This window comes from Equus przewalskii, chromosome 13 (genome assembly GCF_037783145.1).
Source record: "Equus przewalskii isolate Varuska chromosome 13, EquPr2, whole genome shotgun sequence".
NCBI classification, from domain to species: Eukaryota; Metazoa; Chordata; class Mammalia; order Perissodactyla; family Equidae; genus Equus; species Equus przewalskii.
This window is the reverse complement of record NC_091843.1, coordinates 22,889,320-22,907,222: the sequence shown is the minus strand read 5'-3', so window position 1 is coordinate 22,907,222 and position 17,903 is coordinate 22,889,320. Positions and strand designations below refer to the sequence as shown.

The window sequence follows — 17,903 nt, the reverse complement described above, 5'->3', positions numbered from 1 at the left end:
CTTCTCCTCTTGTGAATTCCTGCTCGTCTTTCAAGGTCAGTTTGATTCAACATTCTCTGACCCCTGCCTACCACCCTCTCTGCTCCCTCTCTCTAGTAGCCCCACTGCAATAATGCTTGCAGCTCCCAGAGACCACCGCCAATCCACAGACCCCTTCCTTCCATTTTCACTATTACTCATCCTCACCTGTCTTCCTATCCTTCCTCCCATGCAGCACAGATTTCACGATCCATCATTACAATCACTCCTTTAAAAACACCCTTATCTCCTCTGTCCCCTTTCTCTCAGGTGTATTTACTCCACAACACCCCAAACCTGGCTGAATCCAATCATCTCCTTTCTCAGTCAATTTGAGTTTACTCTAAAGTCATGACCGTGATCCTTAGCTTGGCACTCAACAGGGACCAGTGGACCTACCACTTCCCTCAGTAAGTTCATCTTCCTGTTCTCTGAGATGACTGTTTTCATACCTTCTTCCTGCATCCACCTCCATCCTCACCCTGAACTTGACTCCACCTCTCTGACTTAAGCCTCACTGAGAAAATCAGAAGCCAACAGAAACACTTCTCTTCCAACCAGATCTACAAACCTACCTGCACTGATTTCCATATTCTCAGCTGTTCTTTCTACTTGTGATCTGGATCTAATCCCCTCATGACTTCTTAACATCACTCTTGTATTTATATTTATCCTCGCACCAAGCTCTCCCTCATCTGCCTCATTTCCAACAGCACAAAAACATGCCCTTGTCATCTTCCATTTAATACTCCTTGAGCCCCATATACCTCCTTTGGGTTCATGTCTATGCACATTTTTACAACAAACTTTGTGAAAAAGCTGTCTCCATGTATAACTTTTCTACCTTACCCCCCAGTCTCTTGAATCCACTCCAGTCAGACTTTCTCCTCCAACATTCTAGTGCTTATGTCAGGTCTTCAAACTACATTGAACAGACATCTTTGGGAGAGAAGTGAATGGAGCGGTGAGGGAAAGGGGATGCCTATGCAGGGAGCTCATGTCAATTAACCTTTGTGATCAATGAGGAGACAGATTCAATGCCAGATCACTTTCCCAATCTAGAGGGAGAGCTCAAGACCAGAGACAGGGCTGAGTAGTCTGACACTCTGGGAGTAAGTGTTATATCCAAGGACAAGTATGGAGGGAGAAAAAGGTGAAAGAGGGTATTTCCTACATTTGGAGGCTGACTAAAGAAATCAGATATGAAGAATGAGGAAAGTACAGTATCATGGAAACCAAGGAAACAAAAACAGAAAAAGCGGGAGAGATAGTAAGGATGTGGAAGTCACATTAACAAATGATATTAAGGGCTCAGAGAGAGTGGTTAAAATCTGCAAATGGTTTCCTCTGAGGAATAAAGGGACAGAAGAAGGTAAAGCAAATAGAAAATAGGATCATAAACAAAAACTATCAATACAGAGGGTACAGTACTTACCCAATGGCTACTAAATCTTCATCATGAGGTGAGCAAGTAAGACAGAAAATTGTCCTGGGTTCTACAGAGAGCTGCTGGCTGTCATTTCTGTTAAGCCAGTAACAGAAAACTACTCCTTTTTCATCTCCAGATACGATTAAATCCTTTACTCGAGGAGACCAATGCAATGCTGATATGGTATGCTTTAAAACAAAACAAAAATATATTTGCTTCTCATTTGTCAGTGCTGAATTTTCAGTTTTTAGCCTGTACAATACTAAGCACATTATAGGTATTTAACAAATACTCTTAGTACCACTTGTATAGCGAGACTACATTAACCAAATGAGAGGAGAATTAAGGCTACTGGGGATCAAAGAAGTATTTAAAAAATTTCTTCATTTAATAGCTTAATGCAAGGTCTTACTAAGATTGAATCTTTTCCTTTCCAACATTATCTCAAAAGGCAGGTATATCAATTAATCACCTGGTTTAGAAACAAGTTTCATTCGCTCATATATAGTTTACATTAAGAGTCTTTTTCATGTAAAGAGCTGGACAGTAAATATTTTAGACATTGTGGGCCATACTGAATCTGTTGCAGCTACTCAACTCTGCCATTGTAGGATGCAAGCAGCTAATACTGAAATGAACGACTGCGGTTGTATTCCAGTAAAACAATTTGCAAAAGCAGGCAGCAGTGCAGTTTGCTGACCCTTGGTTTATATATACCTCCTTTCAAAAAAGTTACAATACAGAGCTGCTTATCTAATTAATCAACACAATTATAAAAGTTACTTGCACAGACGAGCTAGTAAAACTGTACTTAAAGCAAAACAACCCTCAGCCCAAATAATAACGTTCTGAGAAACCAGTAAGGCATGGTACCTGATGGAGTGCATGTTCTGTCACAACTGTTTTTGTCTCCACATCCCAGATTTTCACAGTCCCATCATCCGAGCTGGTGGCACAGAGGTTGTATTGACCCGGGTGATGAGAAAACGTGAAGCCAGAGACCCTTTCGGTGTGTCCCACCAACTCCCCTATGACTTCAAAGCAAAAACCAGATTCTAGGTTAAAGTGCTACCTAAGATTCCTGGCAGAATCATACTGTTGTTGGATGATGAGTGGGATCTCACTTCTCCCATGGTATAACAAAAATATCCAGGGACTCACAATCAGAAACCCCAAGTGCTGGTATTGGCTCTGCCACGTGACTTCAGACAAGTCATTTAATCTCCTTGAACCTCAGTCTTCCCAACTGCAAAATGCTATTAACATCATGAGCCTAGTTTTCAGGCTGAGGAGCAGCTCAAACGAAGAATGTAAAACTGATTTTTATTCAGACCTGGCCAGCGGTCGTTTGGAAAAGAATATCTGGCATTTCATATCCCAAAGCATAATCAAAACCTAGTTTGGAGCCTGAAAGCATCTGGCTCAATTCATTCATCTTACAGAAATGAGCATAAGATATTTGCAGGATCTTGCTTAGGGCCTGGAGGTGTAGGCAGCCCCCAACCCCAGGAAGGCCCCAAGGGGCCCGCGGCACTGGGTGGGGAGGGAGGCCAGAGAGATTATAAACGCCTGAGATTAGACAAGCATAACTTTTCAGAAAGGGAGCGGTCCCACGTGGGAGCTCCAGGAGGCAGGACCGCTCGGCCAGTGTGGTGTAGCTCACAATCTTGGAGACGCGGACGCCACTGAGCTTAGCGACTGTGAGCAGACCCTTCTCCCCGCCCAAGCCTCAGTTTTCCCACCTGTAGAGAGAGGCGGCTGGAGATGCCCACTCAGCACCCCCCAGGAAACTCAAGAAGTGCAGGAGGACTGGGGCCGAGAGGTGGGGGATTACCTCGAAATGGGGGCGTCCCAGGGATCGCGCCCGCGCCCGGGCCCACGCGGACAAGGAAAACGGAGGTCCGCGCCGCGAAGCCGAAGAGGCCCCCGGGCACGGCATCGCTGCATCGGGCGCAGTACCAGTTAGGGGACGGCGGCAGCGTGCGCGGCTCCTGACCCATGATCACCGGTCACCAGGGAAGAGGGAAGGAGCCACTGAGACACACCGTTCGCTGCCCCACGCCGTAGCCGGGAAGGGGGCGGGGATGGATCGGAGCCCCGCCTCCTCGGGCCTGCCGCTACGGCGCGCTCCGAGGCCCAGGCCGCACCGCGCACTCGGCTCCCGCCGCCGCAGGGCGGGGCCACGCGCGCCGCGCTCGGCCTCCACCCCCGCCCGTGACCGAAGGCTCTCGGGGCTCCCGAGTCCGGCCCTGGGGTTAGGCATTCTCACTTCTTACGGCCAGGAGCGTAATGAAAGGGTTGGACTGGTGGAGTCACGTCCCGCGCTGCCGGTTTATTCTTTGGACCTGTTCAACCGCTATCCCATCAAGTATTTTTTTTAACGCTGTGCGCCGAGTCACTTTGCTGTCTCTGGAGATGTTTTAAAGATATCTACAAGAAGCCAATTAACAAAAGATAAAAGTTCAAATCAGAAATCAAAAACAGAAGGAAGAGTTTCTGCAACTGAGTGGAAATTCTGGCTCTGGGTTCTTGGTACTCAAGGAGAAGCAGAATGAGTGACTTTTGATTTGATTGAGTGCCATCTCTGTGAAGGGAACTGTATGCGGTAAATGCTGTGGAAGAAAGAGAATGGAAGTTTCCTTCCAGCGCAAACATGCTAAGATGCTCAGATTCTGCACTTACACTCTTCTTCTGTATTACTTGTTTGCAGTGGGTATCTAGCCCTCCTACATATCTAGCACACGAAACCTGAGATAGCTCTACTAATATAGCGAGGTCAAACAGTTATTTGGATGTGGATGGGGGCACAAACTTTGGAGGTTCCCAACCCTAGACTGACCACTGGTTTTGCCAGTTATCTGGGAGACTTTAACGTATCCTAAATCTGTTTCCTAATTTGAAGAGAGATGATAATCTGTGTCTTGTTGGATTGCTGTGAGGGGTACATGAGATTTAGTGAAATGGCTTGTGGACATATACGGTAGCAAGCGCCCGATGAATATTAACTCATCTTTTGGAGGGCAACCTGGAGCATAGCAGGGATTAGGACATTATACGTCGTATTTGAACTAAATACGTAATTGAACTAAAAGAGCTTTCCCACGATCTCTAGTGATCTTTACAACAAGCCTGTGCCTTAGGGATACTTATTTCTGACTGTTTTACCTACAAGAAAACTGAGGCCCACCCAGGTTAGGTGGCTTGTTCTCGCTCTGTTTTCCTAATACTTTAAATCATTTGTCAGGTGAGGTTTCGCGGTTTTTCTAGATCTCGATGAACTTCCGGAAACTCACTCGTTTTCGGCCTTTATTAAGTCATTTATTCTCAAGCGAGTCTGGCCCGACCACACTTTAAAGCGCCGGCCACGTGCTCACGGTCTCCATGACAACACCGCGGGCGTAGGTGCTTCTGGGTCTCTGGATGGGGAGGAAATCCGGAGAATTGCGCATGCGTCTTGCCCAGATGGCGTGTGAACTCGGAGGCTTCCGTAGAGGGAGGGATAAAGATGGCGGCGGCAATACTGGAACGTTTGGGTAAGAATTTCTTAGTGGTAAGGGGTGGAAGAAGGGAGGAGGAGTGGGAGTCTGAAGTGACGGCTTGTGTTGATATTGCAGGTGCATTATGGATGCAGAATTTGAGGGGGAAGCTCACTTTGGGGTAAGTCTCTCGCCTCGGAGTTGCAGAAGCGACCAAGGCTTTCTTATTATTCTGTGAGTCAGTTGCTGAGAGCCTGTGTGCCAAGCTCTGCTTTAGGGTCTGGGGCTGGCGAACAAGACAGCCAGTCTCTGCTTTGCCAACCCGTTTTTTCTCCGCCGTGTTGCATAGCCCTGCGGGGATCAGGATTACCCATTATCCAAGGGACGTTGTAAATGTTTTTTCTGAACAGTCTCCTCTGATCTTTCTGGACTTGGTTAGACTCTCCAGCCAGGTTGGAAATGTCATGAATTAGCAGTTTGATGGAAGAGTGATGACAGCAGTGTGATATATTTGAGTAAACACTGGGCTGCAGGAGATAAAGCTGGATTTCGGGTCTCTGCCAAGGACAAACGTCGTGGCCTTGGGCCATTTGTTTAACTTCTCTGAAGCTCAGTTTCCTCATCTCAAAAAACGAGGGTAATATTTGCCTTAGAGGGTAGTTACGAGAAGTAAGAGACTAAAATGTAAAGTGTCTGTTAAAGTGCCTGGCACTGTGAAGGTGTGGTGATGGGGATGAATATCACCATGAAGTTCTTTCAAAGGGATCAGATTTTATGCTGGAACCAGTCAGTAGCCACTCAACGCTCTTAGTTGAGATACATATTTCATTCATCAGCCCTACTTTTATAAAACAATTGGCAAGAAGATTAGAAACTAAAACGTAAGTCAGCCTGCTAGGCATTTAGTCAAATCACTCTTGAAAGACTTTTCCAAAGCAAAGGTTAGAAATTATCTCTGGTTTTTGTTCATCTATGCTCTCGCTGTTCGGAATTGCCCCTGCTAGCAGGATTTGACACCACGTTGATGTTGTGCTCTCTTAATTAAACCTTACCCTGTGACCTGAGGGGCTGTGATTCCTTGCCTTTTAGCAATGGTTCTTAAATTTGACTCACAGACTCCTTTGAGAGTATGAGGAAAGCCACAAAACATCTTCCCAGAAAAATGCATATTGCTTTCATACTTTTGCTTGTAGTTTCATAATCCTCAGCCTAGGAATCTCTGCATTGGACATCACAATTAAACACAAGCATCTGTTTGTGATGCGTGAGGTACTGTAATGCTCGCCATGCAGCGAGTATACAGTAATGATGTACATTGGGAAGCATGTTGAGCAGTGGCCCTTGCATTAATGGGTGAAATAACATCTACCTCAGTTTATTTTGAAAAGTTTCAATCCTACAGGAAAGTTGGAAGAATATTACAGTATCCTTCAGCTGGATTCACCAGTTGTTAACATGGCTTTAGCTTTCTTTCTAAATACATGTGCTTTTTTTCCTGAATCTTTTGGAAATGGGTTGTACACATTATGGTAATTTACTCCTAATCACTTCAGATTGTATTTCCTAAAAGTGAAGACAGTTTCCAAGAACCACAAACCATGATCAAAATGGGTGGTATAATTTAAAGATCTTTTATTTTAAGGTTTTAATTAAAAAATGCAAATAGAAATCAAGTGTATGCTTTTTTTTTTTGGCTGAGGAAGATTAGCCCTGAGGTAGTATCTGTGCCAGTCTTCCTCTGCTTTACATGTGGGTCGCCACCACAGCATGGCTGACAAGTGATATAGGTCTGTGCCTGGGATCCGAAACTGCAAACCTGGGCCGCTGAAGCAGGGCTTGCCGAACTCAACCACAACTCCATGGGGCCAGCCCCCTGATGCGTTTTTGAAAGAAGAAAAATTGACAGTTCTTTGCAGCTTGACAGTAAGCCCTAAAATGATCATGCGCTAAAACAAGGAGACCTTATAGATGGACATGATCAATTCCATAATGTGTGTGTTCATTTAGTGAGTCTCTTGTTTATGTGACACTTTATTCCTTTCAAAGGACTCTCAAGCCAGTTCTGTATCTGGTTGAAGTCTAACTTAGATCTGAAAGGTTTCTCTATTAGTTTCCTAGGGCTGCTGTAACAAATTACCGTAAATTGGGTGGCTTTAGACAACGGAAATTTATTCTCTCGCAGGTCTGAAGTCCAGAAGTCCAAAATCAAGGTATCAGCAGGGTTGTACTCCTTCTGGAGTCTCTAGGGGAGAATTTATTCCTTGCTGCTTCCAGCTTCTGGCTCTGTCTTCACCACACCTTTGCCTCTGTGTGTTTGTCTCAAAACTCCCTCTGCCTCTCTCTCATTAAAATACATGGGATGGCATTTAGGGCTGAACAAGATGATCCAGGATAAGCTCCTCCTCTCAACATCCCTAACAATCACAGCTTTTGCCATATAAGGTGTTATTCACAGATTCTGGGAATAAGGATGTAGGCGTATCTTTGGGGCCACCATTCAGCCCACTACATTCTCTTTCAAAAGAGGTCTTTGTAGATTGTCTTTAGGTGTTTTTTTCAGAAAGATACCCTGTAAGTCACACCTTTACTTCTGCTGCTCCTTCAGCCTGGAGTGCTGGTTTACCTGGTTTCTGAATGTGGAAGTCGACTTTCTTCAACACTCAGCTCAAGTCGCATCTTCTTAAAGCCATCCTGATGACCGCAGCCCTCCTGTTGCTGCTTCTGTCATTTTGATGCCTATTGCAAATTTATAGTTAATTCTCTGTCTCTCTAACTGAATTTTAAATCACTTAAGGGCTGGAATTATGTTTTATGTCTCTTTGCATCCCCATCACCTAGAATAGTGCTTGCAGTATAATAAGAAATACATTTGGTGTTTGTCCTCGGTTCCTGGCACAGAGCCCCTAAAATCCTTGGAGTTTCCTGAGTGATAAGAGTGTCTGTTGTTATAATGAGCTTTTTTGGAACAAAGGGAATGAAAGGAGGGCTGGTGATTAGGTTACAAAAAGTAGAACAAGGGGCTGGCGCCGGGGCTGAGTGGTTAAGTTCGTGTGCTCTGCTTCAGCTGCCCAGGATTTTGATGGTTCGGATCTTGGGCGCGGACATGGCACTGCTCATCTAAGCCATGCTGAGGCGGCATCCCACATGCCACAACTAGAAGGACCCACAACTAAAAATATACAACAATGTACCAGGGGTGGGGGCGAGCTTTGGGGAGAAAAAGGAAAAATAAAATCTTAAAAAAAAAAAATGTAGAACAAGGAACAGGTTCTGAGAGCTGCTGTGTTGGTGAACACATTGATGTGCTTGGAAGGTGGTATGCCTGGAGAGGGCATGGAACCTCAGTGCCCTCCCCCCTTACCTTGCCCTATGCATTTCTTCCATTTGGCTCTTACCGAGTTGAATTCTTTATCATAAACGTAAGTAAAGTATTTTCTTGAGTTCTGTGAGCTGTTTATCCTAGCGAATTATTGAACTTGAGGGGGATTGATGGGAACCCCCAAATTTGTAGTCAGCAGGCAGAAGTGTGGGTAGTTTGGACATTCCTTTGCAGCTGACTTCTAAAGTAGGGGCAGTCTTATGGGACTGAGCCCTTTAATTTGTGGATCTGGTGCTAACTCCAGGTAGGTAGTGTCAGAATTGAATTCAATTGTTGGGCACCCAGTTGGTGTTGGAAAAATTGGTTATTGGTGTGGAAAAACCCTACACATTTGGTGTCGGAAGTAGTGTCAGAAAAAAGACACCAGAGTACCCTATCTTTATTAGTCAGCCAGTAAATGTAAGTTGATGAAATATGTCAACTGAAACAGATGCAAGTTGTAGTCTGAAAGATGGCCAGGAATTGGGATTCCTGTTTTTCCACTCAAGTGCCAAGAAGATGTGTGAGCTTAATTGCAAATTAAGCATGAGTACACGTTTCCAACTTTATGTAATAGAATAGCTTGTGCTGATTATTCAAATTCTTTTAACTATTCCTTAGGACAGAATGAGGCCTTTGAAAGCTCTGTGTACCCATGCAATAAGTTATTGATTAACATATGCCTCTTATTTCTCTGAATGATATAATAGTGATCTGTAAGGGTTAATACCTTGTTTTCAAATGATTATTGACACCAAAGGCTACCACTAGTTTTTCTGAGGGAAGACTTAAGGCTTGTGAAATAGGAAGTTGATAAAGATTATAAACTTTTTGATTTATTCCCAGATTGTTTTAAAAAATTGTTCTCAGACTTGTGACTTTTAATTTGTTCTCATCCCTCCTATAGTGGGCCAAACCCCTCATACATATATAAGTATATATATAAGCCATATCATGGCAGAGAAGAGTAACATGGGGACAGGGAAGAATGAGACTTTTTCTTTTTAAAGATTTTATTTTTCCTTTTTCTTCCCAAAGCCCCCCGGTACATAGTTGTGTATTTTCAGTTGTGGGTCCTTCTAGTTGTGGCATGTGGGATGCCGCCTCAGCATGGCCTGATGAGCGATGCCATGTCTGCGCCCAGGATTCCAACCGGCAAAACCCTGGGCCGCTGAAGTGGACCGTGTGAACTTAACCACTCGGCCATGGGGCCGGCCCCCGAGACTTCTTTTAAATAGTTGCTTTGGGGCACTGCTGGCTTACCCCCAGAGGTTATAGACTGTGTGATGAATTATACCTGTGGATATATTTTGTTTGGACTACCCCGTGTTTAAAAACTTCTTTTTAAATCAGCATTTGAAAACTGGTGGCTTTCTTATAAAAATCTAGGTTTCTAGATTGTCTTGTACATTCATTGCAAGGCATGGCAGCAGTTTTCTAGAGCTAGAGTATAGCACTCTTTAGATGGGGCATACACTCTTCAATTTTCCTTACTTTCCAACCACATGTACAATGATGCTGGGAAAACTGGACCACTATCTTACACTATACACAAAAATTAACTCAAAATGAATTAAAGTCTTGAATGTAAGACCTGAAACCATAAAACTCCTAGAAGAAAACATAGGTGGTAAGCTCCTTGACATCAGTCCTGGCGATGATTTTTTGGATTTGACACCAAAAGCAAAGGCAACAAAAGCAAAAATAAACAAGTAGGACTACATCAAACTAAAAAGCTTCTGAACAGCAAAGGAAACCATCATCAAGATGAAAAGACAATCTACCGAATGGGAGAAAATATTTGCACATTGTCTGATAAGGGGTTAATATTCAAAATATGTAAAGAACTCGTACAACTCAGTATCCAAAAAACAAACAATCCGATTAAAAAATGGGCAGAGGATCTGAATAGACATTTTTTCCGAAGAAGATATACAGATGGTCAACAGATACATGAAAAGGTGTTCAGCATCACTAATCACCAGAGAAATGCAAATCAAAACCACAATGAGATATCACCTCACACCTGTTAGAATGGCTGTTCTCAAAAAGACAAGAAGTAAACAAGTGTTGACAAGGATGTAGAGAAAAGCAAACCCTTGTGCAGTGTTGGTAGGAGTACAAATTGGTGCAGCCACTGTGGAAAACAGTATGGAGGTTCCTCAGAAAATTAAAAAGAGAACTACCATATGATCTAGCAATTCCACTTCCGTGCATTTATTTGAAGAAAATGAAAACACTAACTCAAAAAGATATATACACACCCATGTTCATTGCAGCATTATTTACGATAGCCAAGATGTGGATGCACCCTAAGTGTCCATTGATGTGTAAGTGGATGGATAAAGAAGATGTGGTCTATATATACAATGGAATATCATTCAACCATAAAAAAGAAGGAAATCTTGTCATTTGCGCAACATGGATGGACCTTGAGGACATTATGCTAATAAAATAAGTCAGAGAAAGACAAACATAGTATGATTTCATTTATATGTAGAATCTTAAAAAAGGAAAAACAAAAAAAGGTGAACTCACAGATGCAGAAAACATATTGATGGTTGCCAGAGGTGGGGTGGGGGCTGGGTGAAATGGGTGAAGGTGGTCAAAATGTACAACTTCCAGTCATAAAACAAATAAATCATGGGGATGTAATGTACAACATTATGACTATCTGTATTGCATATGTGAAAGTTGCTAAGAGAATAAATCTTAAAAGTTCTCATCACAAGAAAAATATTTTGTAACTATGTATGGTGATGGATGTTAACTAGACTTATTGTGGTTATCATTTCACAATATATACAGATATTGAATCATGTTGTACACTTGAAACTAATATAGTGTTATATGTTAATTATATCTCAAATTTTTTTTGCATAGTTACTTATACCCAGCTCTCTTACCTTTTTGATATTACCTGGCTGTCCCCTGTATTCTTTTTTTTTTTTTTTTAAAGATTTTATTTTTTTCCTTTTTCTTCCCAAAGCCCCCCGGTACATAGTTGTATATTCTTCGTTGTGGGTCCTTCTAGTTGCGGCATGTGGGACACTGCCTCAGCGTGGTTTGATGAGCAGTGCCATGTCCGTGCCCAGGATTCGAACCAACGAAGCAGTGGGCCGCCTGCAGTGGAGCGCACAAACTTAACCACTCGGCCACCGGGCCAGCCCCATCCCCTGTATTCTTTAATTCCTTCTACAAATAGGTATTCATTGCCTTATGTGTGCCAGCCACTGTTTTACTAGCACTGGGGATTTTGTAGTGAACAAAAACACAGTAATCCCTGCCATCATGGAGTGTATAATCTAGTGAGGGAGGCAAATAATAAGCAAAATAAGTAAAATACAAAGTATATTAGATAGTGATAACTGCTTAGGAAAAAATGAAAGCAGAGAATGAGAGTGGGAAGTATGTGTATATGGGAGGGGGGTTGCAGTTTTGGATAGGGAAGGGCTCACCAAGAAGGTAACATTTGAGTAAAGATCTGAAGGAAATGAGGGAGCAGTCTACCAAGCTGCGCCAGCATCTGAGCGAACACCATTCTAGACGGATGAAACAGGCCCTGAGCAGGGAACATACCTATTGTGGTCAAAAATAGTGAGTGAAAGGAGGGAAATAGTAGTAGGAGGTGAGGTCAGAGAGGAAGAGGGAGTAGGAGATCATGTAGGCCTCATGGGTCACTGTAAGTACTTTGGCTTCTGTTCTGAGTGAGATGGAAAACCATTGATGGGTTTTAAGTATAGAAGTAATATGATTTGTCTTATGGTTATGAGTGATTCTTTCTGGCTGCTATGTTGCAAATAGACCAGAGTGGGGATGGGGAACAAGGATGGAAGCAGATACCATTGGATGTTTCAGGCAAGCGAGTATGGTGGCTTGGATTTGGGTGGCTGTGAAAGTGGGTAAATGGTTGGATTCTGGCAGTATATTAACGACAGCTGACAGGACTTGCTGACGGATTGGATATGAGTTGTGAGAAAGAAGTGTGACACCGGGGATTATGACCTGAGCAACTAGAAGGATGGAGTTGCCGTTTAATGGGATAGGAAGACTTCCAGAGGAGCAGCTTTTAGGGAGGATATCAGAAGTTCAGTCTGAGGCTTGTTAAGTTTAGGATGTCCAGTAAGTTTCCAGGTGGAGACGTGAGCAGGCAATTGGATGTATGAGTTTGGGGTTCAGGGAAGGCATGTATGGGAGTCATCGGTGTATAAAGAGTATTTAAAGCCTTGAGACCATGAGAGTGACTGTAGATAGGAAACACAAGAGTACATTTACAGATCAAGGTGATGAAGAAACAACAGAGTCTGTAAAGAAGTGTCCGGATTGTGTGGTGTCCTGGAACCCAAGTAAAGAAGGCATCTTAAGGAAGAGTGAGTGACTAGATGTGATAATGTGTTTTATAAGAAATATATTTTTGGTCATTCAGATGATCAAAATATATTTCTTACGTATATTTGGTCTTTGTCTGCAGTTCCTGGCTCACAGCTCCCAAAACCGGTGGAATTCCCTGAGTAATAAGCACAATGGGAACATCTTTTGTCATATTTGGTCTCTTGTCCTCAGTTCCTGAAATTGCTTCAGAGCCATAAGGGTGAAATGGGTTTCTTGTTATTCATAACAAGCCCCTCTACCACAACTGGGTTTCTGTTACTGAGGTGACTTTTGGAAAGCACCTAAAGATGGGGGCTGGTTGCCAGAGCAACCAACCGTGACTGGGGGGGTTGGAGCTTTCAGTCCCACCCCCTGATTTTCAGAGTGGGGAGAAAGGCTGTAGGTTGAATCAGTCACCAGTGGTCAGTTTTTTAACCAGTCGTGCCTATGTAATGAGGCCTCCATAAAACCCAAAAAGAGGTGATTCAGAGAGCTTCCAGGTTGGGGAACCAGAACGCTTCCTTGTGTCACCATGCCAGGGCTCCAAGCTCGACGAGGACAGAAGCTCCTTGTTCATAGCCGTGCCCTGTGTATTTCTTCATCTGGCTGTTGATTCCTATTCTTTGTAATAAATTGGTAAGCTAGTGAGTAAATGGGTTTCCTGAGTTCTGTGAGCCACTCTGGCAAATTAATTGAACCCAAGGAGGGGGTCTGGGTCATAGGAACCTCTAACTTATAGCCAGTCAGTCTCTAAGCACAGGTAACAACCTGGGCTTGCGATTGTCATCTGAAGCAGAAGACAGTCTTGTGGGACTGAGCTGTTAACCTGTGGAATCTGATGCTATCTCTGAGTAGATAGAGCCAGAATTAAGTAGAATTGTAGGACACCAGCTAGCGTCAGAGCACTGCTTGGTGGTGTTGTGAGGAACCCTCCCTCAACACTGGAATTGTTGGGTGGTCGTGTTACCGAACGAGGTTCATTTTGCCCATTGCCTGGAAAGCCAAATACTGAGACAACGAGATTGCGGCAGAGAAAGGGTTTTAATCACAAGGCAGCCAAGTGAGGAAGTGGGAGAACGAATCTCAAATCTGCCTTCCTGAAAATAGGAGCTCAGGGATCTTTATGGGGAAGGGGACAAGGTGGTTTGAAGTGTGGAGACAGTTGATTGGAGGTGAGGAGAGGTGAGGTAGTAGATCTTTGCAAGTATAGTCGAACTTGATGCCTCTTCGTAGGACTCATGTTCACAAAATGGCAGTGTTAGCGTGATCTGAGGGTGGAGTTTTTAGCCTCTTGATGTCAAAAGGTCACTTATCGGGCATCTGCAGGGGCCTGGTTGATGAGTTGGTGGTCTCAGTTGACCTGAGCTGGATAAGGGGGTCCTAATTCCTGAAAAACAGCTCAAACACCCAGTACCATGGTGACCCAGGTGCCAGCGAGATGTTGTCTGTAGGAATCTAGTGGGAGTCAGATAGCATATTGCCTAAACAGCACAGTTAACAATGGGCGAGTGAACAACTAAAAGCTATATATAATCAGTAATTAGAAAAAGGAAAAAAACCTTTAGTTATTGGCTACCTCATTTTCAATGGCTAATTCTTTATGGGTTTCAGTCAGACCCTTTTACCAGAGATACTTAGATCATTCTCAGATGAGGACTGAGAATTGACTGTTAGAGTTTACAACACAGATACCTTCGATGACCTTGATAAAGCAGTTTTGTTGGGGTGATGCAGGCAAAAACCGGAAGGGAAGGGGTTAAGGGTGAAGGGGAGGACTGGAATTAAAGATGGGGAGTTTAGGCAACTCATTCAAGAAGTTTTGCAGCAGTAGCTAGAGGGACTTAGTGAGGGGATGGTTTGTCTGTTTTAAGTTGGGAGATATATTTTTTTGCGTATGGGAGTGATCCAATAGAGAGGAAAAAATTGGTGATGGAAAGAAGGCAGGAAGAATTGCTGGAGCAATGCCCTTGAGTAGATGGGAAGGAATGGAATTTTGGGAGCAGGGATGAGATTGGTCCTAGCTAGGCCATAGAAGTTCATTTGTAATAGAGAGAGTAGGTAGTAAGTATGTATGGATGTGGATGCAGGTGGGTATATAGATTCGATGGTGGGAGCTTGTGGAAGTTCTTTTCTGATTGTTCTAGTTTCTGAGTGAAATAAACACAGTTATCAGCTGAGATTGAGGATGAGGGAGGAGATGTGGGAGGTTCAACCAAAAATAAAACAAGAGGTATGAAGTTTGTCTGTAGGGGCTAGGAGAGTAAACAGACTAGGGAAATACAGTAGCAATGCCAGGCAGCCTTAAGGGCCCACTTGGGGTTCATGAATAAGAATGTAAAATTTAGGCATTTAGTCATCCTTGGCTTACGTAGTGAGAAAATCTGGTTTATTAACCATCCACTTGTGTATGGCATGATAATAGGAACCTTTTGGAGCAGAGAGGTCATGCTCCGTAGTCTGCAAAAATTAGCACTGTTTTTCTTTTCTTTTTTGTTTTAACTATCACTTTAGCTAAAAATGACTTTCAACTGGGAGCAATTTTGCTCCCCCTTGTCCCCCAGGGGACATTTGGCAATATCTGGAGAGAAGACATTTTTGGTTGTCACAATCTGGGCAGGGAGTGCTACTGGCATTTAGTGGGTAGAGGTGAGGGATGCCACTAAACATCCTACAAGCCACAGGACAATCCCCTCAACAAAGAATGATCTGGCCCAAAATGTCAGTAGTGCAGAAGTTGAGAAACTCTGAGCTTATCATGGTCCAAAATTGCTGGAATTTCACTTTTTTTGTTTGCGAAACTCTTGTTTCCTTGTTTATTGTCCTTGACTTTCACAGAATAAAATTATATTGAGTTATGAGAATATACATTATCGCTTCAGCCCTTTCTTTTAGATTTTAATTTCTTTTATTCAGTCTCAAGTGTGAGATGAATGTTAACATCAGTAAATTTGGAACAAAGAAGTTTTTACCTTGATGCATGTAATAACGTGATATTCTCAAGATTGAGCCTGAGGCCAGTATTATCTTCACTTGGGACTTGGGTATACCTTGTACTAAATTTCAAAATGAACTTTGACTGATAAATAGAAAGTATTAGTTCTTTCAAATTCTGACTTTAGAAAGTTTCAGATATTCTATCTTATCTGAATCGACTCAATCCTAAAATTTGGCTTATATCTGCTACTCTTCAATGCCTAATGACTATGGGCAGAATTTGAAAAGTGATACTTAAACTTAACCCTCAAGTATTGGTATATCGAAAACTCCAGAATAATGAGAGTAAGGAAGTTCCTATGCTAGTTCCACTATACCAGTCGCTTTCTGCTTGAGCTCTGACTGTCTCACCGTGTTGTGGGTACCTGTGTATGTGTTTTGTGTACAAGCGCCCTGGAGAGTTGGTTCATGCCTACCTTCCTTTACCCAATTTACAGAGATAACAGTGAAGCTAAAGGGATTTGGGATTCCTAGTAAATGAAAGGATATAGTAAATATCAATAATGATATTGAATTTCAAAATGATAAAAGTTGATCCTGGATGTCTTTCAGTGTTTTTTTTTTTTTTTTTTAAGATTTTAACTTATTTTGATTCTTTAAAATACTCACAGTAAACTAGAGCTCTAGGCAGACGAAAATTTAATATTTGTTGGAAAACAACTTTATAGAAGGAAATGGATCCTAGCAATAAACTCATGCTATCATTTGTTAATTCCACCAACTTGCTTTTCTTGAGTTTGTTTTCTCTAGTGACTCTTCACAGGCTTTCTTACACAAAAAGTGCTCATAAAAACCTTAAGTTTATGATTGCTTCATTTTCTGCTTTAGTTCAGTGTTATTCCAGTAGTTGGGCAGAAGAGGGCACATAAGAACTTTTGATTTAATATACTTCTGAATTAAGTACCCCGTTTGGAATAATATTTTAATTTAATTTGATTACAGTTATTTAGTATTTGCTTGATACTTAATTTTATGAACCATTTGAGCCCTGAAAGTATTGTAGGTATTCAGAAAGCTTTGTCATTGTTAATTCATAATGTGTTTAATTTATTAAGCATCATATTTAATTCACTGAATGTGTATTGAGGATTTGAGGAGTGTAAGACACTGTCCTAGATGTGGGGGATACAAAAGGCATGGGTCTCACCCTGTAGCAGTCTTTTAGACTAGTTAGTAAGTGGTTTCATTGAAGAAGAATGAAATAGAAGCCAAAGGGTTCGTGTTTCTGTAATCATGCTGTGCACAATGAGATTAGAGATAGAATTAAGGTCAGAAAGACCCTAGAGGTGACATGCTTCAGTTCCTCTTTTCATAAATAAATAAAGTGAAGCCCAAAGAAGTGACAAACTTAGTACACTCACTAATTACAACTTCATAGAAACAAATGATCATGGTTATAAACATGAGAAGAAGGTTTAAAATTGTGTAGTGTAAAGTTTACAGTTCACAGTGTTTATTTCTTTTGGAGAACAAGAGAGATGGACTGTTCAGAGGGCCTAATTTGAAATTAATACTAGCCATCAGTGTTTATCATGTATTAGACACTGTACATTAATTATTAATTCACCAGCAACAGAGTGAAGTAGGTATTCTTCTCCTCATCCTAAAAGTAATATTGTCTAAAATTTATTGAGCCCAAAGTGTCAGGTTAAGTATTTTCCTTACATTACCTCGTTTGAGCTCCTTAAGAAGGCTATGAGGTAATTACTATCATTACTCCATTTACTGGTGAGAAAACTGGGATTTAGAGAGTTATGTGACTTCCCCAAGGCCATTTATGTAGTATTAGAGTTAGAATTTAGAACCGGGTCTACTTGACTCCATAGTCTCTGCCCTCAGGACCTGGCTTATAGTTTTATTAGGAAATTCTGCCCTCTAACATCATGTATGCTGGTTTTGTGCTTTTCGGTTAAAATATTGGAGCCTGAATGTGGATGGCAAAGGTACAGATTTTGTCAGGTGTTTTGATGGCACTGGTCTTAGTATCAGGATGTAAGATGGTACACTTGAGGTAGAGTAGGAGAAATGAGCTACTAGGAAAAGAATCGATTTTTAAAGTTCTTTAGTCTGAATGGTTTGAGGACTAAAAACAAAGGCTTTGTCATGTCTCTCATCCAGTTGCATATATTGTGTGAGAATCTGCCATATAACAAGTTGGAATATTTAAGCCTGGGTTAAATATTTACTCAGTATCCATGTGCCACATATTGTCCTTGGGGCTAGCATATAGAGGAGGTCATACTTGCCCTCAGTATGC

General features: G+C 42.2%; 2 protein-coding genes across 6 annotated transcripts in view; one reads left to right on the top strand and one right to left on the bottom strand.

Moving 5' to 3' along the window:
* Window positions 1-3,697, bottom strand: part of GEMIN5 (gem nuclear organelle associated protein 5) — a 41,298-nt gene extending 37,601 nt beyond the window's left edge. For all 4 annotated transcript variants that reach the window (XM_070569135.1, XM_070569136.1, XM_070569138.1 and 1 more), the window contains exons 1-3: window positions 3,282-3,697; window positions 2,321-2,481; window positions 1,454-1,635 (exon numbers count right to left, since the gene is read on the bottom strand). In XM_070569135.1, coding sequence (XP_070425236.1) covers window positions 1,454-1,635; window positions 2,321-2,481; window positions 3,282-3,447 — 509 coding nt within the window. In that variant the 5' untranslated portion in view covers window positions 3,448-3,697. The remainder of the gene's footprint in view (window positions 1-1,453; window positions 1,636-2,320; window positions 2,482-3,281) is intronic.
* A 172-nt stretch (window positions 3,698-3,869) lies between these two features.
* MRPL22 (mitochondrial ribosomal protein L22) overlaps window positions 3,870-17,903 on the top strand; it is a 28,394-nt gene continuing 14,360 nt past the window's right edge. The window contains exons 1-2 of one of the 2 annotated variants that reach the window (XM_008522384.2): window positions 3,870-4,980; window positions 5,062-5,104. In XM_008522384.2, coding sequence (XP_008520606.1) covers window positions 4,953-4,980; window positions 5,062-5,104 — 71 coding nt within the window. In that variant the 5' untranslated portion in view covers window positions 3,870-4,952. The remainder of the gene's footprint in view (window positions 4,981-5,061; window positions 5,105-17,903) is intronic. The other variant, XM_008522385.2, reaches the window with a different exon arrangement.